We start from the raw sequence: 23,341 nt of genomic DNA, 5'->3' as shown, positions 1-23,341 counted from the left end.
TTATAAGGATATCCTTCAGTTCCTACTTCTTACTAGACCCTCGGTCCCCTTGTATTTCCGGAAGGTTATTTGTGTCTTCCTTCGTGAAAACAGAACCGAAGTATTTGCTTAACTGGTCTGCCATTTCTTTGTTCCACATTATAAATTCACCCGAATCTGACTGCAAGGGACTTACGTTTGTTTTCACTAATCTTTGTCTCTTCACAAATCTATAGAAGCTTTTGCAGTCAGTTTTTAATGTTCCGAGCAAGCTTCCTCTCATACTCTATTTTCCCCCTCCTAACTAAACCCTTTGTCCTCCTCTGCTGACTTGCAAAATTCTCCCAGTCCTCAGGTTTGCTGCTTTTTCTGGCCAATTTATATACCTCTTCCTTGGATTTAACACTATCCTTAATTTCCCTTGTTAGCCACGGTTGAGCCACCTTCCCCGTTTTATTTTTACTCCAGACAGGGATGTACAATTGTTGAAGTTCATCCACGTGATCTTTAAATGTTTGCCATTGCCTATCCACCGTCAACCCTTTAAGTATCACTCACCAGTCTATTCTAGCCAATTCACGTCTCATACCATCGAAGTTACCTTTCCCCAAGTTCAGGACCCGAGTCTATGAATTAACTGTGTCACTCTCCATCTTAATAAAGAATTCTACCATATTATGGTCATTATTTCCCAAGGGGCCTTGCACAACAAGATTTGCGGGATGAGGGACTTCAGTTACATGGATAGACTGGAGAACCTGGGGGTGGTCTTAGAACAGAGAAGGTTGAGAGGAGATTTGATAAAATCATGAGGGGTCTGGACAGAGTAGAGAGAAAATATTCCCATTGGCGGAAGGGTGGAGAACCAGAGGACACAGATTCAAGGTGATTGGCAAAAGAACCAAAGGCAACATGAGAAAAAACTTTTTTTACACAGCGAGTGGTTAGGATCTGGAATGCACGGCCTGAAAGGCTGGTGGAGGCAGATTCAATCGTGGCTTTCAAAAAGTGAATTGGATAAGTACCGGAAATAAAGCATTTGCAGGGCTACGGGGAAAGGGCAGGGAGTAGGACTAGTTGAAGTGCTCTTGCAGAGAGCCGGCACGGGCTCGACGGTCCGAAAGTCCTCCTTCTGTGCTGTAACCATTCTATGATATCCAGAAAATTAAACTCCAGCCCAGTTATAGGGATTAATTACACCAGCGGCAACAAACCCCAACTGTCCGAGTGAACATGGTTCAGTCTGGGATGTGATTAACGGCAACAATAACAGCAGAGTCCAACCCCTGCAGTCCTGTGAATTCGCTGGTGTGTCAGCAGGTCACATGTTCGAGTGAATCCCTTCCCACATTCAGAGCAGATGAACGGTCTCTCCCCAGTGTGAATGCGTTGGTGTGTCAGGAGGGTGGATGAAGCAGTGAATCCCTTCCCACACTCGGAGCAGGTGAACGGCTTCTCCCCAGTGTGAACTTGCTGGTGTGCCAGCAGCTGGGATGATCGAACGAAACCCTTTCCACATTCAGAGCAGATGAACGGTCTCTCCCCAGTGTGAATGCGTTGGTGTGTCAGCAAGTTGGATAAACAAGTAAAGCCCTTCCCACACTCGGAGCAGGTGAATGGCCTCTCCCCAGTGTGAGTGCACAGGTGTGCCCGTAGGCTGGATGACTGAGTGAAGCCCTTCCAACACACGGGACAGGTAAATGGCCTCTCCCCAGTGTGAATACGCTGGTGTGCTAGCAGGTGGGATGAACGAGTGAATCTCATCTCACACACCGAGCAGGTGAACGGCCTCTCCCCAGTGTGAACTCGCTGGTGTGCTCGCAGGTGGGATGAACGAGTGAATCCCTTCCCGCACACAAGACAGATGAATGGCCTCTCCCCAGTGTGAACTCGCTGGTGTACCAACAGAGCGGATGACCGAGTGAATCCCTTCCCACACACGAGGCAGGTGAACGGCCTCTCTCCGGTGTGACTGCGTCGATGAGTTTCCAGCTCAGATGGGTAATTGAATCCCTTCCCACAGTCTCCACATTTACACGGTTTCTCCATGGTGTGGGTGTCCTGTGTCTCTCCAGATTGGACGATCAGTTGAAACCTCGTCCACACACACAATACATGAACGGTTTCTCCCCGCTGTGAATAGTGCGATGTTTTATAAGGCTGTGTAACTGGTTAAAGCTCTTTCCACAGTCAGTGCACTGGAACACTCTCACTCGGGTGTGTGTGTCTCGGTGCTTTTCCAGTCACACTAATGTTGAAAATCTTTTCCCACAGACAGAACAGACAAATGTTTCTCCTTCCACATTCAAAGGCCGATGATATACAGGTGAATCGAGTGACTCTGTCAGATCTCGATATGATTGGTTGGAGTTTCCCGTCTGCAAATCCTCCTTTTCTAATATCCTGTAAAAGGAGTTTACAAAAGTCAGCACTGGAAGTGCAGGATAGAAATGGAGGACAGACAATCCTAGTTTCTACGGAACATTCTTTCCTCTCTTGTTCCCCCAAAGCTGTAAATTCCCGTCCCACACACTCTCCCTCCTCCCGGTGCTGAAATCCAAACTCATCGCACCACCTCCATCATTCTTTCTTCCATCTGCTGTTTTCTCACTCCCTCTTCTCTGGTTGAGTTCAGTTCTATATCACTAGTATGCAGAATGAGAATAAATGAGGAATGATTTTCTCTCCTGGTCACTGGGACTCTAAAGCCCCGCCCACCCTCTGCTCCTGTAGCAAGATGGGCAAGCAGGCGCCCTGCTCCTGTCCAAGTATTTGGCTAGTTACCCCGAGCGGTCGGGTCTATCACCGCAGGTCAAACATGGGGCCTGCGGGCTCGTATTCGGGGCCTGAGGCCTACACCAGGTGTTTATGAAGCTGCCCAGCCCACCCAGGGGTCCAATTCCTCTGCTGAGCCCACAAGCTCCTACTGACTCGCGGAACGTCTCTTCCGCCTCAGACCACCTCCACCACTGGCACTGCGCCTGCTCAGAGCACAGCCCGGTCCCGTGTCTGGGCTCCTGTTGTCATTGATAGAGCACTTTACCCCTGCGCGGGGGATTCTGGCTACAGAAGTAAACGTTGCAACATTTGGTAGTGAAATGGGTTGATTCAGGACAGACAGCAGGGATTATTGCAGGAAATAACACAGTGCAGTGAGAAAGGAAATGCAGGGGATGTTGTGTGGATGGATTGTCAAAAGGTGTTTGATAAGGTGCTGGACAGGAGGCTTGTTGATCAAATTAAGGCTCACGGTATTAAAGGGAGTGGGGCCGCGTGGAGAGGAAGTTGGGTAAAGAGCAGAAAACAGAGAGTAGTGGTTAATGGATGTTCTTCAGACTGGAGGGATGTAAACAGTGGTGTCCCCAGGGTCAGTGTTGGGACCATTGCTCTTAATATAGAGAAATCATCTGGGCTAAGGTATAAACACATAAGAATTAGAAGCAGGAGTAGGCCATTTGACTCCTCGACCCTGCTCTGCCATTCAAGACCATACTGATTCATCAACTGATCCACCGCTACGAAAATCAATAATAAGAATAAAACCGGACGGACCACCCGGCATCGACCTCCGCCCCGGTTACGGACACGACAACGGCACACCTAGCCCAGTCTTTCCCACCAACATCTGGGGACTTGTGCCAAAATTGGGAGAGATGTCCTAGACTCGTCAAGCAACAGCCTGACATCGTCATACTCACAGAATCATACCTTTCAGCCAATGTCCCAGACTCCTCCATCACCATCCCTGGGTATGTCCTGTCCCACCGTCAGGACAGACCCACCAGGGGTGGCAGCACAGTAGTATACAGTCGGGAGGGTGTGGCCCTGGGACTCCTCAACATTGACTCCGGACCCCATGAAGTCTCGTGGCTCGAGGTCAAGCATGGGCAAGGAAACCTCCTGCTGATTACCACCCACCGCCCTTCCTCAGCTGATGAATCAGTACTCCTCCATGTTGAACACCACTTGGAAGAAGCACTGAGAGTAGCAAGGTGCACAGAATGTACTCTGGGTGGGGGACTTCAATGTCCATCAAGACTGGCTCGGCAGCACCACTACTGACTGAGTCCTGAAGGACATCGCTGCCAGACTGGGCCTGCAGCAGGTGGTGAGAGAACCAACACGAGGGGAAAAACCTACTTGCGCCTACCCCTTTGGAAAGGGCACAGAGTGGGAGCAGCGGTAAGCCTACAAAGGGCGTGAGTCAGCCGAGCAGACAGCCGAAACAGCACCAAGTGACCTGGGAGGGTAAGAAGTAAAAAGATTCAAAGTGTGATGTCACAGGAAAGCAGGGAAGTGATTGGTTGGTCAGTTTTTCTCTCTTTTCTTGGGCATTGGTTTAAATTAAGAGCTGGGATTAAAAATCTAAACTTTCAAAACGTGAAAACTTAATTAAATCCATTCGAGATGGCAGGGCAGGCGATGTGTTACTGCTGCTACATGTGGGAGCTGGTTGACCCCATTGAGGTCCACGGCGACCACATCTGCAGTAAGTGTTGGCTGCTCGAGGAACTTCGGCTCCGCGTTGATGAGCTGGAGTTCGAGCTGCAGACACTGCGACACATCAGGGAGGGGGAGACTTACCTGGACACTGTGTTCCAGGAGGCTGTCACACCCCTTAGATTAATTCATTCAAATTTGGTCCGTGGTCAGGGACAGGAGGGTGTGACTATGAGCGAGGCAGCTGTGGGGGCCCAGGAGGTAGGGATGGAGGAGCCTCAGCCCTTGCAATTGTCCAACAGGTACGAGATTCTTGTTCCCTGTTTGGACGAGGGCTGGGACTGCAGGGAGGATGAGCAAACTGACCACAGCGCCGTGGTACAGGAGGCCATTCAATGGGGGGAGTAAAAATAAATGCTGTAGTGGTAGGAAAGAGTATAGTTCGGGGGGATAGATACTGTTCTCTGCAGCCGACAGCGGGAGTCCCGAAGGTTGTGTTGCCTGCCTGGTGCCAAGGTTAAGGACATCTCCTCCGGGCTGGAGAGTGGGAGGGGGGAGATCCAGTTGTCGTGGTCCACGTAGGAACCAATGACATAGACAGAACAAAGAAAGAGGTTCTGCTGAGGGATTTTGAGCAGCGAGGGGCTAAATTAAAAAGCAGAACCACAAAGGCAATAATCTCTGGATTACTACCCGAGCCACAAGCAAATTTGCATAGGGTAAATAAGATCAGAGAGATGGACACGTGGCTCAAAGACTGGTGTGGGAGAAATGGGTTTCGGTTCATGGGGCACTGGCACCAGTACTGGGGGGGTGGGGGGGGAAAGAGGGTTCAGGCTAGCAGAAATTTGAAAAGTCAAAGAGCAAGGAGAAGGCAATAGAGCAGGGTAGCAGTGGGGGAAATGATAACCAGACTGTGACAGGAAGGGACAGAATGTATAAAATAAGAGTGTAACAGAAAGTAGGGTCAAAGCAGGGGAAAATGGTAAAACGACAAAACTAAAAGCTCTTTATCTGAATGCACGCAACATTTATAACAAGATAGATGAGTTGACAAGACAAATAGATACAAGTGGGTATTATCTAACAGCCATTACAGAAACGTGGTTGCAAGGTGACCAAGGCTGGGAACTGAATATTCAGGGGTATTTAACAATTCAGAAGGATAGACAGAAAGGAAAAGGTGAGATAGTTCTGTCAATAAAGGATGAGATCAGTGCAGTAGTGAGAAATGATATTGGCTCAGAAGATCAAGATGTAGAATCAGTTTGAGTGGAGATAAGAAATAATAAGGGGAAGAAGTCACTGGTGGGCGTAGTCCATAGGCCCCCTAACAGTAGCTACACTGTTGGACGGAGTATAAATCAAGAAATAATGGAGGCTTGTAAGAAAGGTACGGCAATAATCATGAGCGACTTTAATCTTCATGTTGATTAGACAAATCAAGTTGGCCAAGGTCGACTTGAGGAAGAGTTTATAAGAGTGTATCCGGGATGGTTTCCTTGAAGAGTAAGTTGAAGAAACCAATCAGGGAGCAGGCGATCTTAGATCTGGTACTGTGTAATGAGACAAGATTAATAAATTATCTCATAGTAAAAGATCCTCTCAGAAAAAGTGAACATAACATGGTTGAATTTCAAATTCAGTTGGAGGGTGAGAAAGTCAGACCTCAAACCAGTGCCCTGATTCTAAATAAAGGCGACTATAAAGGTATGAAAGCAGAAGTGGGGATGTTCGCTGATAACTGCACAGTATTCAGTTCCATTTGCAACTCCTCAGATAATGGAGCAGTCCATGCCCGCTTGCAGCAAGACCTGGACAACATTCAGACTTGGGCAAGTGACATTCGCGCCACTCAAGTGCCTGACAATGACTATATCCAACAAGTGAGAGTCTAACCACCACCCCTTAACATTCAATGGCATTACTATCGCCGAATCCCCTACCATCAACATCCTGGGGGTCACCATTGACCAGAAACTTAACTGGACCTGCCAAATAAATACTGTGGCAACACGAGCAGGTCAGAGGCTGGGTATTCTGCGGTGAGTGTGTCATCTCCTGACTCCCCAAAGCCTTTCCATCATCTACAAGGCACAAGCCAGGAGTGTGATGGGATACTCTCCACTTGTCTGGATGAGTGCAGCTCCAACAACACTCAAGAAGCTTGACATCATCCAGGACAAAGCAGCCCACTTGATTGGCACCCCATCCACCACCTTAAACACCCACTCCCTCCACCACCGGCGTACCGTGGCTGCAGTGTGTACCATCTACAAGATGCACTGCAGCAACTCGCCAAGGCTTTTTCAGCATCACCTCCCAAACCCGCGACCTCCAACATCGAGAAGGACAAGGGCAGCAAGCGCATGGGAACACCACCACCTCCACATTCCCCACCAAGTCATACACCATCCTGTCTTGAAAGCATATCGCCATTCCTTCATCGTCGCGAGGTCAAATTCCTGGAACTCCCTCCCTAACAGCACTGTGGCACTACCATCACCACACGGACTGCAGCAGTTCATGAAGGTGGCTTACCACCATCTTCTCAAGGGCAATTAGGGATGGGCAATAAATGCTGGCCTTGCCAGCGACGCCCACATCCCATGAACGTATTAAAAAGAAAAGTTGGCTTAAGTCAACTGGGAAAATAGATTAAAGTGTAAGACAGTTGAGAAGCAGTGACAGACAATAAAGGAGATATTTCATAACTCAACAAAAATATATTTCAGTGAGAAGGAAAGACTTTAAGCGAAGGGAGAATCACCCGTGGTTAACGAAGGAAGTAAAGGATGGTATCAATTTGAAAACAATGTCATACAAAGTGGCCAAGATCAGTGGGAGGCCGGAGCATTGGCAAATATTTTAAAAACAGCAAATGATGACTAAAGAAATAATAGAGAGGGAAGATAGATTATGAGAGTAAACCTGCAAGCAATATAAAAAAGATCGTATGAGCTTCTACAGGTATGTAAAAAGGATAGGGTAACTAAAGTAAACGTTGGTCCCTTGGAGAATGAGACTGGGGAATTAATAATGGAGAACAGGGAAATGGCAGAGACTTTGAACAAATAATTTGTGTCAGGCTTCACGGTAGAAGATACTAAAAACATCCCAATAATAGATAATCAAGGGGCTATAGCGAGGGAGGAACTTAAAGCAATCACTATCACAAAAAAAGGGCTCAATAAAATAATGGGACGAAAGATGGAAAAGTCTCCTGGACCTGATGGCTTGCAATCTTGGGTCTTAATACATAGTAATCCCACTTCATTGTCCCATCAAATACTCCAAGGGCCCACACAGCACGGGTTAGATACAGAGTAAAGCTCCCTCTATACTGTCCCATCAAACACTCCCAGGGGAGGTACAGTACGGGTTAGATACAGAGTAAAGTTTCCTCTATCCTGTCCCATCAAACACTTCCAGGGGAGGTACAGTACGGGTTAGATACAAAGTAAAGTTTCCTCTATACTGTCCTATCAAACACTCCCAGGGGAGGTACAGTACAGGTTAGATACAGAGTAAAGTTTCCTCTACACCGGCCAACAAGACACTCCAAGGGCAGGTATAGCTTGGGTTAGGCAGAGGGTGAAGCTCCCTCTATACTCCCCGATCAAACAATGCCAGGGCAGGCATAGCATATGCTAGATAAGAGCAAGGCTCCTTCTACACTGTCCCATCAAACACTCCCAGGACAGGTACAGCACAGGTTAGATACAGAGTAAACCTACCTCTATACTGCCCCAAACACTCCCAGAGCAGGTACAGCATGGGTCAGATACAGAGTAAAGCCCTGTGTACACTATCCCACCAGGGCAGGTACAACACGGATTAGATAGCGTAAACCTCCCTCTATACTGTCCCATCAGACACTCCCAGGACAGGTACAGTACTGGTTAGATACAGAGTAAATCTCCTTCTACACTGTTCCATCAAACACTCCCAGGGCAGGTACAGCCTGGATTAAATATAGAGGAAAGCTCCCTTTTCATTGTCCCATCAAACACTCCAAGGGTTGGTATAGAACATAAGAAATGGATGCAGGAGTTGGCCATTTGGCCCCTCGAGCCTGCTCCGCCATTCAATAAGATCATGGTTGATCTGATCCTGGCCTCAACTCCACTTCCCCACCCGCTCGCCATAACCCTGGACTCCCTTATCATTCAAAAATCTGTCTATCCCCACCTTAAATACATTCAATGACCCAGCCTCCACAGCTCTCTGAGGTAGAGAATCCCAAAGATTCACGTCCCTCAGATAAGAAATTCCTCCATTTCAGTTTTAAATGAGCTACCTCTTATTCTGAAACTATGCTCCCCAGTTCTAGATTCCTCCACGAGGGGAAACATCCTCTCTGTATCAACCCTGTCAAGCCCCCTCAGAATCTTAAACATTTCAATACGATCACCTCGAAGTCTTCTAAACTCCAATGAGTATCAGCCCCACCTGCTTCACCTTTCTTCTTATGACAACTCCTTCATCTCAGTAATCAACCTTGGGAACTTTCTCTGAACTGCTTCCAATGCAAGTATACCCCTCCTTAAATAAGGAGACCAAACTGTACACAGTACTCCAGGTGTCGTCTCACCAACACCCTGTACAGTTGCAGAAGGACTTTCTTACTTTTATACTCCATCCCCCTTGCAATAAAGGACAACATTCCATTTGTGTTCCTAATTAATTGCTGTAACTGCACACTAACTTTTTGTGTTTAATGTACAAGCACCCCCAGATCCCTCTGTACTATTGCATTTTGTAATCTCTCCCCATTTAAATAATCATTTGCTGTTTTATTTCTCCGACCAAAGTGGATAACCACACATTTTCCCACATTATACTCCATCTACCAAGATTTTGCCCACTTACTTAGCCTCTCTATATCCCTTTGTAGATTCTTTGCGTCCTCCTCACAACTTGTTAAGTTAGCACAGGTTAGATACAGAGTAAATCTCCATCTACATTATCCATCAAACACTCGCAGAGCAGGTACAACACGGGTTAGATACAAAGTAAAGCTCCCTCTACATTGTCCCATCAAATACTCTCAGGGCAGGTACAGCATGGGTTAGGTACCGATTAAAGCTCCCTCTAACTGTCCCCTCAAACACTGCTATAGCAGGTACAGCACGGGTCAGAAACAGAATAAAGCTCCGTCTACACTGTCCCATCAAACACTTGCAGGGTAGTTTCAGCATAGATTAGATAGAGTAAACCTCCCTCTACACTGTCCCATCAAACACTCCCAGGACAGGTACAGCTTGGATTAGATACAGAGTAAACCTCCCTCTACACTGTCCTATCAGACACAACGAGGGCAGGTAGAGTATGGGTTAGATATAGAGGAAAGCTTCCCCTACACCAACCCATCAAAGCTCACAGGGCAGGTAGAGCATGGGTTAGATACAGAGCAAAGCTCCCTCTGAAGTGTCCCATCAGTCACTCACAAGACAGGTACAGCACGGGTTATGTGGAGAGTAAAGCTCTCTCTACACTCTGGGGGGAGAGTTGAACAGCCAGAGGTTATGGTTCACATCGGTACCAATGGCATGGGTAGGAAGAGGGATGAGGTCCTGCAGGCAGAGTTTAGGGAGCTAGGAGAGAAATTAAAAAGCAGGACCTCAAAAGGTAGTAATCTCTTGATTACTCCCGGTGCCACGAGCTAGTGAGTACAGATGGCTGGAGAGATGGTGCAGGCGGGAGGGCTTTAGCTTCCTGAGGCATTGGGACTGCTTCGAGGAGAGATGGGACCTGTACAAGCCGGACGGGTTGCACCTCAACATAGCAGGGACCAATATCCTTGCGGGTGGGTTTGCTAGTGCTGTTGGGGGGGGTTTAAACTAGCTTGGCAGGGGGATGTGAACCTGAAAAAGATTCAATAGGGAGAGGAGTAAAGCTGGAATTAGAAAGCAAAAATAAAGAAAGTGAATTTGAAGGAGAGAGGATACAAGCAGGAAAAAAAGGTAAAAAAAAACAAACTTAAAGGCACTGTGTCTAAATGCACGTAGCATTTGTAACAAAATAGATAAGTTGACGGCACAAATTGAGACAAATGGATATGATCTGACAGCCATTAGAGAGATGTGGTTGCAAGGTGACCATGACTGGGAATTAAATATTCAGTGGTACTTGACAATCCGGAAGGACAGACAGAAAGGAAAAGGAGGTGGGGTAGCTCTATTGATAAAGGATGGAATCACTGCAAAAGTGAGAGATGATATTGGCTCAAATGATAAGGGTGTTGAGACAGTTTGGGTGGAGATAAGGAATAATAAGGGGAAAAAGTCACTGGTGTGCATAGTCTATAGGCCCCCGAACAGTAGCAGCTCTGTTGGCCGGAGTATAAACCAGGAAATAGTGGGGGCTTGTAAAAAGAGAACAGCAATAATCATAGGTGATATTAACTTCCATATTGATTGGACAAATCAAATTGGTCAGGGCAGCCTTGAGGAGTTGTTCATGGAGTGGATAAGGGACGGGTTCCTCGAGCAGTATGTAACAGAACCAACCAGGAGGCAGGCTATCTTAGATCTGATCCTGTGTAATGAGACAGGATTAATAAACAGTCTCCTAGTAAAGGATCACCTCGGAATGAGTAATCATAACATGATTGAATTTCAAATTCAGATGGAGGGTGAGAAAGTTGGATCTCTAATCAGCGTACTAAGCTTAAATAAAGGAGTCTATGAAGGTATGAGGGCAGAGTTGGATAAAGTGGACTGGGAAAATAGATTAAAGTGTAAGACGGTTGATGAACTGTGGTGTACATTTAAGGAGATATTTCACAACTCTCAAGAAAAATATATTCCAGTGATGAGGAAAGGGTGCAAGAGAAAAGATAGCCATCGATGGCTAACTAAAGAAATAAAGGACGGTATCGAACTAAAAACAAGGGCATACAAAGTGACCAAAACTAGTGGGAGGACAGAAGACTTGGAAGCTTTTAAAAGTCAGCAAAGAATGACTAAAAAAAATGATGAAGGGAAGATAAACTATGAAAGTAAACTAGCACAAAATATAAAAACAGATAGCAAGAGTTTCTATAGGTATATAAAAAGGAAAAGAGTGGCTAAAGAAAATGTTGGTCCCTTGGATAACGAGACCAGGGAATTAGTAATGGGGAACATGGAGATGGCAGAAACTCTGAACAAATATTTTGTATCAGTCTTTACGTTAGAGGACACGAACAATATTCCAACAGTGGGGGGGGGGGAGGAACTTAACACAATCACAATCACTAAGGAGGTGGTACTCAGTAAGATAATGGGACTAAAGGCAGATATATCCCCTGAACCTGATGGCTTGCATCCTAGGGTCTTAAGAGAAGTAGCGGCAGGGATTGTAGATGCATTGGTTGTAATTTACCAAAATTCCCTGGATTCTGGAGAGGTCCCAGCAGATTGGAAAACTGCAAATGTAACGTCCCTATTTAAAAAAGGAGGCAGACAAAAAACAGGAAACTATAGACCAGTTAGCCTAACATCTGTGGTTGGGAAAATGTTGCCAGAGTCCATTATTAAAGAAGCAGTAGCAGGACATTTGGATAAGCAAAATTCGGTCAGGAGAGTCAGCATGGATTTATGAAGGGGAAGTCATGTTTGACAAACTTACTGGAGTTCTTTGAGGATGTAACGAACAGGGTGGATAAAGTGGAACCAGTGGATATGGTGTATTTGGACTTCCAGAATGCATTTGACAAGGTGCCACATAAAAGGTTGCTGCACAAGATAAAAGTTCAGAGTTGGGGGTAATATATTTAGCATGGATAGAGGATTGGCTAACTAATAGAGAACAGAGAGTCGGGATAAATGGTTCATTCTTTGGTTGGCAACCAGTAACTAGTAGGGTGCCGCAGAGATCAGTGCTGGGTCCCCAACTATTTACAATCTATATTAACGACTTGGAAGAAGGGACTGAGTGTAACGTAGCCAAGTTTGCTGACAATACAAAGATGGGAGGAAAAGCAATGTGTGAGCAGGACACAACAAATCTGCAGAAGGACACAGACAGGCTCAGTGAGTGGGCAAAAATTTGGCAGTTGGAGTATAATGTTGGAAAGTGTGAGGTCATGCACTTTGGCAGAAAAAAAATCAAAGAGCAAGTTATTATTTAAATGGAGAAAGATTGCAAAGCGCCACAGTACAGCGGGACCTGGGGGTACTTGTGCATGAAACACAAAAGGATAGTATACAGATACAGCAACTGATCAGGAAGGCTAATGGTATCTTGGCCTTTATTGCAAAGGGGTTGGAGTATAAAAGCAGGGAAGTCTTGCTGCAGCTATACATAGTGTTGGTGAGGCCACACCTGGAATACTGCGTGCAGTTTTGGTTTCCATATTTGCGAAAGGATATAGTTGCTTTGGAGGCAGTTCAGAGAAGGTTCACTCGGTTGATTCTGGGGATGAGAGGGTTGACTTATGAGGAAAGGTTGAGTAGGTTGGGCCTCTACTCACTGGAGTTCAGAAGAATGAGAGGCGATCTTATCAAAACATCTAAATTTATGAGGGGGCTCGACAAGGTGGATACAGAGAGGATGTTTCCACTGATGGGGGAGACTAGAACTAGAGGGCATGATCTTAGAATAAGGGGCCGCCCATTTAAAACAGAGATGAGGAGAAATTTCTTCTCTCACAGGGTTCGAAATCTGTGGAATTCGCTGCCTCAGAAAGCTGTAGAAGCTGGGACATTGAATAAATTTAAGACAGAAATAGACAGTTTCTTAAACGATAAGGGGTTATGTCCTCTTCACAACTTGCTAGGTTAGCACAGGTTTGGCACACAGTAAATCTCCATCTACACTGTCCCATCAAACACTCCCAGGGCAGGTACAGTATATGGGTTAGATTCAGAGAAAAGCTCCCACCACACTGTCCCATCAAATACTCCCAAGGCAGTTACAGTATGGGTTAGATAGACAGAAAAGCTTCCTCTAAACTGTCCCGTCAAACTCTGCCAGATCAGGTACAACATGGGTTAGATACAGCGCAAAGCTCCCTTTACATTATCCTGTCAAAAACTCCCAGGGCAGGTACAGCACAGGGTTAGATTCAGAGTAAAACTCTCTCTATACTATCCCATCAAACAGTCCCGGGACATGTACAACATGGGTTAGATACAGAGTAAAGCTCCCTCTACACTGTCCCAGCAAACAATCCCAGGGCAGGTACAGCACGGGTTAGATACAGGGTAACTCTCCCTTACTACAACAGTGACTACAATCCAAAAGTACTTCATTGGCTGTAAAGTGCTTTGAGGGGTCCTTTGGTCGTGAAAGGCGCCAAATAAATCCAAGTCTTTCTCCCTCTTCACTGTCCCATCAGACACTGCCAGCCCATAATGAGCAGGGCTCAGAGAGGTTGGTTGCTAGGCACTGCAGTGTTATCATAAAGCAGGGCCATTCAGCCCAGTGGGTCCTCTCCATGTCCCTTCAAAGGTGGAGAGCTGGGACAGCCTGTCTCAACACACATCCCCCTGTTCATACTGAGAATCCCCGGGGAAGGCCCAAGGCCCAGAGTGTGGAACACAACCAAGGGGGAAAGAGGAGGAGAGACGGTGCAGTGTGGGAGAGGAGGGAGGAGTCTGCTCATTCCCAGGGGCAGATCAGACAAAGTGCTTTGAGTGGTGGGTCCAGCAGTGAAGCTGAAAACAAACAAAGGGAATAAATAAAGATCCAATCCAAGGGAACAAGCAACGGGTCATTGGGCAGACATCATAACCGGCCCAGAATTATTCAATGGGTGAGCATCGATTGCTTATTGTGGGAGGTTCCACACTTCAACCATCCATTGAGTGAAGAAGTGTATCCTAACATCTCTCCTGAATGGCCTGGCTCGGATTTTAAGTTTATGTCCCCTCGTCCTAGACACCCCAAGCAGCAGAATAAATTTCTCTCTATCTACCCTAGCAGTTGCTTTCAAATTCACACTAAATTCCCACAGACTAGGGGGCGTATGGGTTAGATACAGAGTAAAATTCCCCCTACCCTGCCGCAGGGCACACTTCGGTGTCCGTCCCAACCGCACTGCTGGCAGCTTATCAATTAAAATTCAGCAGCAGTACGATCTGTCACTGCACTGAAAACTTTCCACCCGCAGCTCCTGATCACTTTCAGGTTAAAGCTCCCTCTAAACTGTCCCATCATGCACTCTCAGGGAAGGGACAGCACAAATTAGGTACACAGTAAATCTGTGTCAGAGGAAACTGTACCCCAGAGAGAGTCAGTGCCAGAGGAAACTGTACCCCAGTGAGAGTCAGTGCCAGAGGAAACTGTACCCCAGTGAGAGTCAGGGCCAGAGGAAACTGTACCCCAGTGAGAGTCCGTTCCAGGGGAAACTGTACCCCAGTGAGAGTCCGTGCCAGAGGAAACTGTACCCCAGTGAGAGTCCGTGCCAGAGGAAACTGTACCCCAGTGAGAGTCAGTGCCAGAGGAAACTGTACCCCAGTGAGTCAGTGTCAGAGGAAACTGTGCCCCAGTGAGTGTCAGTGCCAGAGGTAACTGTACCCCAGTGAGAGTCAGTGCTACAGGAAACTGTATCCCAGTGAGAGTCAGTGACACAGGAAACTGTATCCCAGTGAGAGTCAGTGCCAGAGGAAACTGTATTCCAGTGAGAATCAGTGCTACAGGAAACTGTATTCCAGAGAGAATCGGTGACACAGGAAACTGTACTCCAGTGAGAGTCAGTGCCAGAGGAAACTGTACCCCAGTGAGAGACTGTGCCAGAGGAAACTGTATCCTAGTGAGAGTCAGTGCCAGAGGAAACTGTATCCCAGTGAGAGTCAGTGCCAGAGGAAACATGCAGCAGAGCCTGGTCTCCAGTCATCTTCGATCCCTTGCCATTGGACTAAGACCTTGCTCTGCCAAGCCCGTGTGGTAGTTAATGTGCAAGGGCCACCTCACATTAAAAGAATGCACGCTATTAGCAATACATAAAAATCCTCTTCCTCTGCAGTTATCAATCTGTTGCAATTCCCCATGCATGTAATTTCGTTATATTACAATTCGAAATATCTTCAGTTATCAGCAACAAATTGCATTTATATCGTGCCTTAAATGCAGTAAAATGTCCCAAGGCACTTCACAGGACTGTTAGCAAACAAAATTTGACACCCAGTCACGTAAGGAAATATTAGCACAGGTGACTGAAAGCTGGTCCAAAAGGCTAGGTATTAAGGAGCATTTTAAAGGTGGAGAGGTTTAGGGAGGAATTCCAGAGCTTTTGGCCTCAGCAGCTGAAGGTACGGCCACCAATATTGCTGAAAATTGGGGCTGCTCAAGAGGCCAGAATTGGAGGAATGCAAAGATCTGAGGATGGTCACGCTGGAGGAGGTTACAGCAATAGGGGCAAGGTCCTGGACGGATTTCAAAACAAGGATGAGAATTTTGAAAGCGAGGCACTGATGGACCAGGAGCCAATGTAGTTCAGCGAGCACAGGGGTGATGGGTGAACGGAAATTGGTACAAGTTGGGATGAGAGGGCTGAGGACAGATTGAGTAGAATAGGCCTATATTCTCTGGAGTTCAGAAGAACAGAAGGTGATATCATTGAAACATATAAAATTCTGAGAGGAATTGACAAGGGCTTGATCGTCTCGAGTTAGGGTTCCTATGTATTAGGATAAGAGATCGGTCATTTAAGACTATGTGGAGGAGCTATTTCTTCACTCAGAGTTGTGAATCTTTAAAATTCTCTATCGAATAGAGATCTTACTGAATGGCGGAGTAGATGGGAGGGGCCGTATGGCCAACTCCTGCTGCTACTTCTTGTGTTCTTGAGTAAGGATACGGGCAGAAGTGTTGAAGAAACATAGAAATTTACAGCACAGGAGGCGGCCATTTCAGACCATCGTGTCCGCGCCGGCCGACAAAGAGCCGCACGGCCCTCGGTCAACAGCCCTGAAGGTTACAGATAAACCTATGAAGAATGAACAATGGTGGAAAGGTAAATAGCACCCAGCCCACCTCATAGAACTGCGACACCCCTTGCACCGAAACATTCTACACTCCACCCCAACCAGAACCATGTGATGTCCTGGGAGAGGCAAAAAAACAGGTAAAAACCAAGGCCAATTTAGGGAAAGAAAATGTGGGAAAATTTTTCTCCCACCCATCCAGGTGATCGAAACTAGTCCAGATCACCCTGGCCATATTCGATTCCCTGCAGCACTTACCATTATATCTGCGCCAGCCAACAAGAAGTGATCTAGTCTAATCCCAATTACCAGCTCTAGGTCCGTAACCCTGCAGGTTACGGCACTTTAAGTGTCCATCCAACCATCTCTTAAAAGTGGTGAGGGTTTCTGTATCCACCACTCTTCCAGGCAGTGAGTTCCAGATCCCCAAAACCCTCTGCATAAAGAAGCCCACCCCCACTCAAATCCCCTCTAAGCCTTCCACCAACCACCTTAAAACTATGCCCCCAAAGTTTAAGCTTAAGTTTACGGAGAGTGTGAGGTATGAGGCCGATCAGAGGCATGGATGAGGGTTTGAGCAGATGAACTGAGGAAGGGGCAGAGACCGGCGATGTTATGGAGGTGGAAGTAAGCGGACTTGGTGATTGAGAGAATATGGGTTCGGAAGTTCATCTCGGGGTCAAGTACGATGCCAATCAATAAATTGCAACTCCCCATATCTGTGTTTCAGTATATTAGAATACTATGTATCTCTAGTGATCAATGCTTCAATATTAGTAATTATCAATATAAAGTCATTATCAATATATTTTCTTATCATTCTAAATGTTCATGAATGAATAATTGATTCTGTGGGCGATAGGCCGTGCTGGTCTTTCAGATGGGTCGTGCTGGTCTTTCAGATGGGTCTGTGCACCGTGATCAGTGAATTGACGATGTGCTTCCGGTTCAATCTTTCCATTGGCTTTCTCACCAGATGGGAAATATTTGAACATTGAGATCTGATGGTGTCGGTGAGAGTTCAGCCGCACCTAATGTACAGAGACCGGTCCATCTGCTGGGCTCTGCCTCAAACTGGAGTCACCTCTTAGATCAAAGCCCTTTACTCTAAAACACACACAAGATTCACTGTGACTGTGTTTAGAGACAGAAACTGATCTCACTTTACATCCCATTGCACGGCCTCATGCTGGATAATTGTACTCGGTGGTTAGTCTCTCCCGGTCTCATTTCCTGTCTTACCTTGTAACCTGTGTGTACTGTCTACAGGACCGGTGTGTATCTGAGTAAATGGCACTTTCTCTTACCTTTCTCCCCAGTCGATCTATTGAAGCGCTTTCAATCGGAAGGGGCTCACTGGTTGGTGCTCTCACAATCCTGTGCTGGTTCACCTGCTGTTGTTCCTCAGTCCACAATCCCTGTTTCCTTCCAGCTGTGGAACTTTCTCAATCACTCCGCCATTCACCGGGATCTAATTATCACAGGGCAGAAAATTTGAAGATTAATGTTGTGAAGTGGAATGTAATGTAAAGTGTTTTTCCAAAGTTTCAGAAAAGTATATGTCCAGTATTTCTGTTTGATTTTATCCTTTTCCTCAGATCTCTGTCCCGCCCGTCTGGGCTTACAGAAAATCACCAGAAATCTCCTCGGGTTACACACTGTCTGATCTCACTGGGCCCCCGGGTTACACACTGTCTGATCTCACTGGGCCCCCGGGTTACACACTGTCTGATCTCACTGGGCCCCCGGGTTACACACTGTCTGATCTCACTGGGCCCCCGGGTTACACACTGTCTGATCTCACTGGGCCCCCGGGTTACACACTGTCTGATCTCACTGGGCCCCGGTGACGAGAAGCCGAGGGGAGGGGGAGGAAACTCTTTTTGGAGTTCACCTGCAAAACATAAAACATTAAACGGTGCCACCCGACCTGGGTGACACTCCAGACATTTACAAGGCCCTTTTTTTTTTGTGTTTTTTCTTTCTTTTTTTTTTTTTTTGGGCACTAAAATCACAATTTTTCCCCAGTGCCCCCTATAAAAGGGAAGGGGACACTAAAAGCACCGGCAATTAAAACAAATTAACTTTAAAACGTAAAATCAAATTAAAATTTGGTTGCCGGGCGTGATGATGCACTCCAGTCCCTCCGGTGCCCACCTCTCGCGGAAGGCCGCGAGCGTACCGGTGGACACCGCGTGCTCCATCTCCAAGGACACCCTGGACCGGATGTAAGAGCGGAAGAGAGGCAGGCAGTCAGGTTGAACGACCCCCTCGACCGCCCGCTGCCTGGACCGGCTGATGGGGGAGGGGGAGGGGGAGGAAAGGGGATGGGAGGGGGAGAGGAGTGGGGGACAATTACAGGAGTCCGTCAGCTTTCCCAGGAACCCCCACCACTCTCACACCCGGTCTGTCTCCTCCCTCCCCAGTCATTCTGGGGGTGTGCCTCCTGTGTCAGTCTGTGCGCCCGTGTGTCTCTTTTGCCCTCCTCCCCTCCCCTCCCCACCCCACCCGCCTGGTACACTCACCCTCCCCCCCGGGACACTCTCCCTCGGCCCCCTCTCCCCCCCGGGACACTCTCCCTCGGCCCCCCCCACCACCCCCGGTGCCGCTCAGCTCCGCTCACTTTCGGCCATTTTGTTTACCTTCACCAAAGGCCAGCCTGCGGGGATCCCGCACATGCGCAGTGCCGCCTCACAGCGCGCACAGGGAGGCGTTGTCCGCCCCTGCAATTGGCTGATTGACCTGATTGACAGGCCGCCCACCAATCGCGGCCCTATTTCTGCCATTTACCCCGCCCACTCCCACAGTCGGAGGCGGCTTGCTACGTGGCTACGATTCGAACCCGCGCCGCCACTCACTCAACACCAATGACGTCACCAATTCGGTAGCATGACTGCGTGACGTCACAACCCGGTAAGAAGGGGTGTGTGACGTCAAACCCCAGCAACGCGAGCTGTGTGACACAGTAACCTGGCAACGCAGTCTCTATGATGTCATGTCGGGGAGGGCACCCACCCCACAGGATGGGCGTATACCGAGCCTGACACCACGGGAGGGCACCGACCCCACAGGATGGTGTATACCGAGCCTGGCACCAGGGGAGGGCACCCACCCCACAGGATGGCATATACCGAGCCTGGAACAAAGGGAGGGCACCGACCCCACAGGATGGGTGTATACCGCGGTAGCCTGGCACTAGGGGAGGGCACAAACCCTACAAGATGGCCATATACCGAGCCTAGCACAAGGGGAGGGCACCGACTCCACAGGATGGGGGTATACCGAGCCTGGCACCAGGGGAGGGCACCGACCCCACAGGATGGCCATGTATCTAGCCTGGCACCAGGGGAGGGCACAAATCCCACAGAATGGCCGAGTATTGAGCCTGGCACCAGGGGAGGGCACAAACCCCACAGAATGGCCGAGTATTGAGCCTGGCACCAGGGGAGGGCACAAACCCCACAGGATGGCCGAGTATTGAGCCTGGCAACAGTGGTGGGGGGTGGCGGACGTGGGGAGTGCACCAACACCACAGAATGGCCATGTATTGAGCCTGGCACCAGGTGCGTGGAGGGCAGCAGGAAAACCATTGGCCCATTGGTTGTCACGTGTGTGTCCAGCGGGGCGGGAGCTGCGGGTTTTATCATCAGTGACGGGCCCAGATTACCCAGGTGTATCGGCGCTGCATGGCCCACGGGACAGGAACAAGAAGGAGAGAATGTTCTGAAGTTCTATCCTGTACTTACAGTGATGACTTTTGTAAACTCCTTTTACAGGGTGTTAGAAGGAGAAGATTAGCACACGGGAAGCTCAAACCCAAAGATCACATCCCGATCTGCCACAGTCAGTCGATTTATCAAGGGCTGATTATCATCGGCCTTTTACATAAGAACATAAGAAATAGGAGCAGGAGTAGGCCGTAAGGCCCCTGGAGCCTGCTCCGCCATTTAATACAATCATGGCTGATCTGATTATAGACTCAGGTCCACTTTCCTGCCCGCTCCCCATAACCCCTTAATCCCTTATCGGTTAAGAAACTGTCTACCGCTGTCTTAAATTTATTCAATGTCCCAGCTTCCACAGCTCTCTGAGGCAGCGAATTCCACAGATTTACAACCCTCTGAGAGAAGAAATTTCTCCTCATCTCAGTTTTAAATGGGCGGCCCCTTATTCTAAGGTTATGCCCCCTAGTTCCAGTCTCCCCTATCAGTGGAAACATCCTCTCTGCATCCACCTTGTCAAGCCCCCTCATAATCTTATACGTTTCGATAAGATCACCTCTCATTCTTCTTAATTCCAATGAGTCGAGGCCCATTCTACTCAACCTTTCCTTGTAAGTCAATCCCCTCATCTCCGGAATCAACCTAGTGAACCTTCTCTGAACTGCCTCCAAAGCAAGTACATCCTTTCGTAAATATGGAAACCAAGGCAGTATTCCAGGTGTGGCCTCACCAATACCCTGTACAATTGTAGGAAGATTTCCCTGCTTTTATACTCCATCCCCTTTGCAGTAAAGGCCAAGATACCATTGGCCTTCCTGATCACTTGCTGTACCTGAATACTAACCTTTTGTGTTTCATGCACAAATACCCCCAGGTCCCATTGAACTGCAGCACTTTGCAATTTTTCTCCATTTAAATAATAACTTGCTCTTTGATTTTTTTTTTATCAAAGTGCATGACCTCACACTTTCCAACATTATGCCAAATTTTTGCCCACTCATTAGCCTGTCTATTGTTTTGCAGGTATTTTGTGTCCTCCTCACACATTGCTTTTTATCCCATCTTTGCATCGTCAGCAAACTTGGTTACGTTACACTCGGTCCTTTCTTCCAAGTTGTTAATATAGATTGTAAATAGTTGGGGTCCCAGCGGCACCCCACTAGTTACTGATTGCCAACCCGAGAATGAACCATTTATCCCGACTCTCTGTTTTCTGTTAGCCAATCCTCTATCCATGCTAATATATTACCCCCAACCCCGTGAACTTTTATCTTGCGCAGTAACCTTTTATGTGGCACCTTGTCAAATGCCTTCTGGAGGTCCAAATATACATCCACTGGTTCCCCTTTATCCACCATGTTTGTTACATCCTCAAAGAATTCCAGCAAATTTGTCAAACATGACTTCCCCTTCATAAATCCACGCTGACTCTGCCTGACCGAATTATGCTTTTCCAAATATCCTGCGACTGTTTCTTTAATAATGTACTCCAACATTTTCCCAACCACAGATGTTAGGCTAACTGGCCTAGTTTCCTGCTTTTTGTCTGCCTCCTTTTTTAAATAGGGGCGTTACATTTGTAGTTTTCCAATCTGCTGAGACCTCCCAGAGTCCAGGGAATTTTGGTAAATTGTAACCAATGCATCCACTATCCCTGCCGTTACTTCTCTTAAGACCGTAGGATGCAAGTCATCAGGTCCCATTATCTTACTTCTTAGTGATTGTGATAAGTTCTTTCCCCCACTGATACAAAATATTTGTTTAGAGTTTCTGCTATCTCTTTGTTCCCCATCACTAATTCTCGTTCTCGTCCTCTGAGGGACCAACATTTACTTTAGCCACTGTTTTCCTTTTTATATACCTATAGAAACTCTTGCTGTCTGTTTTTATATTTTGTGCTAGTTTACTTTCATAGTCTATCTTCCCTTTCTTAATGATTTTTTTAGTCATTCTTTGCTGACTTTTAAAAACTTCCCAATCTTCTGTTCACTCACTAGTTTTGGCCACTTTGTATGCCTTTGTTTTTAATTGGATACCGTCCTTTATTTCTTTAGTTAGCCACGGATGGCGATCTTTTCTTTTACACCCTCAATGGAACTGGAACTGGATTGCAGTGGGACTTTCAGGAGAATATTAAAGTTGGGCACCAGAGAAATAATTACAATCTGAGCGTCAATATCAGGGCAACTTATTCCCGGGGCATTCATTCATCGCGGGCCACCCCGACCTGCGAGAGGACACCACCGCAGGTCGGGAGGATAAAAGAGCAGCATGGGTCCTGGGACATCGTGGGTCACCCTGACCTGTGAGAGGACATATTCTCATCCGTTCCATGTACTGCTTTCATCTGCATAGTGCTACATGTAACGTGATTCGTGATCGGTATTGAAATGTATCCCGGAATGTAATGTAAACCTGTTATTATCTTCTCCATGTAATACCCTTATTTGCACAGTAGTACATGTAACATGATTTACGGATTGTACTAAACTGTACCTTGAAATGAAATGCACGCTAGTGCATCGTATGGAACTGCTGTCAGCATCCAAACGAATTGTATGGAATTGCTAACCGCAAGGTACTGAACTATTTTCCAATGTACTGTGAAAATTTTATATGAATAAAGTATATTTTTGAAGGAAAAAAAAGACTATCGTGGGTCAGGAGGATAAAAGAGCATACCACTGCAGCTTCCAGAGTGAGCTGCTACAAGTGTGCGACGGCTTCGAGGTGGGCGACTGGATGACATCATCAAAATCCAGGTCACAGTTTGGAGCGTGGGCAGGAACATCGGCGGGGTCCAGGTACAGCGGAGGAGCGGGAAGGTCGGGGCGGATGAGCGGCGAGAGATCGTGGCGGAGGAGCGGTGAAAGATCGTGGCGGAGGAACGGTGAGAGATCGTGGCGGAGGAACGGTGAGAGATCGGGACGGAGGAGCGGCGAGAGATCGGGACGGAGGAGCGGCGAGGGATCGTGGCGGAGGAGCGGCGAGAGATCGTGGCGGAGGAGCGGTGAGAGATCGTGGCGGAGGAATGGTGAGAGATCGTGGCGGAGGAACGGTGAGAGATCGTGGCGGAGGTACGGTGAGAGATCGTGGCGGAGGAATGGTGAGAGATCGTGGCGGAGGTACGGTGAGAGATCGTGGCGGAGGAGCGGGAAGGTCGGGGCGGAGGAACGGTGAGAGATCGTGGCGGAGGAGCGGTGAGAGATCGTGGCGGAGGAGCGGGAAGGTCGGGGCGGAGGAACGGTGAGAGATCGTGGCGGAGGTACGGTGAGAGACCGTGGC

The 23,341-nt window shown here is 47.6% G+C and overlaps 3 protein-coding genes across 8 annotated transcripts in view; 1 reads left to right on the top strand and 2 right to left on the bottom strand.

Moving 5' to 3' along the window:
* The window catches only part of LOC139247123 (zinc finger protein 420-like), a 62,067-nt gene extending 44,001 nt beyond the window's left edge, over positions 1-18,066 (bottom strand). The window contains exons 1-3 of the mRNA XM_070871545.1: positions 17,960-18,066; positions 17,642-17,805; positions 1,264-2,382 (exon numbers count right to left, since the gene is read on the bottom strand). Of these exons, the coding sequence (XP_070727646.1) occupies positions 1,264-2,028 (765 nt within the window). The 5' untranslated portion in view covers positions 2,029-2,382; positions 17,642-17,805; positions 17,960-18,066. The remainder of the gene's footprint in view (positions 1-1,263; positions 2,383-17,641; positions 17,806-17,959) is intronic.
* LOC139247114 (zinc finger protein 432-like) overlaps positions 1-23,341 on the bottom strand; it is a 199,772-nt gene that overhangs the window by 92,452 nt on the left and 83,979 nt on the right. The gene's annotated exons all lie outside the window — the stretch shown is intronic.
* The window catches only part of LOC139247122 (nuclear factor 7, ovary-like), a 640,289-nt gene that overhangs the window by 602,790 nt on the left and 14,158 nt on the right, over positions 1-23,341 (top strand). The window contains exon 3 of one of the 2 annotated variants that reach the window (XR_011590833.1): positions 20,111-20,123. The exons of the other annotated variant lie outside the window; for it this stretch is intronic. The gene's annotated coding sequence lies outside the window, so the exon portion shown is untranslated. Of the gene's footprint in view, positions 1-20,110; positions 20,124-23,341 lie in introns of those variants that run through there. 2 annotated transcript variants of the gene reach the window in all.

Source organism: Pristiophorus japonicus, unplaced genomic scaffold, assembly GCF_044704955.1.
Source record: "Pristiophorus japonicus isolate sPriJap1 unplaced genomic scaffold, sPriJap1.hap1 HAP1_SCAFFOLD_258, whole genome shotgun sequence".
Lineage (NCBI taxonomy): Eukaryota > Metazoa > Chordata > Chondrichthyes > Pristiophoridae > Pristiophorus > Pristiophorus japonicus.
The sequence above is the reverse complement of the archived record's forward strand: the minus strand, read 5'-3'. Positions and strand labels throughout refer to the sequence as shown.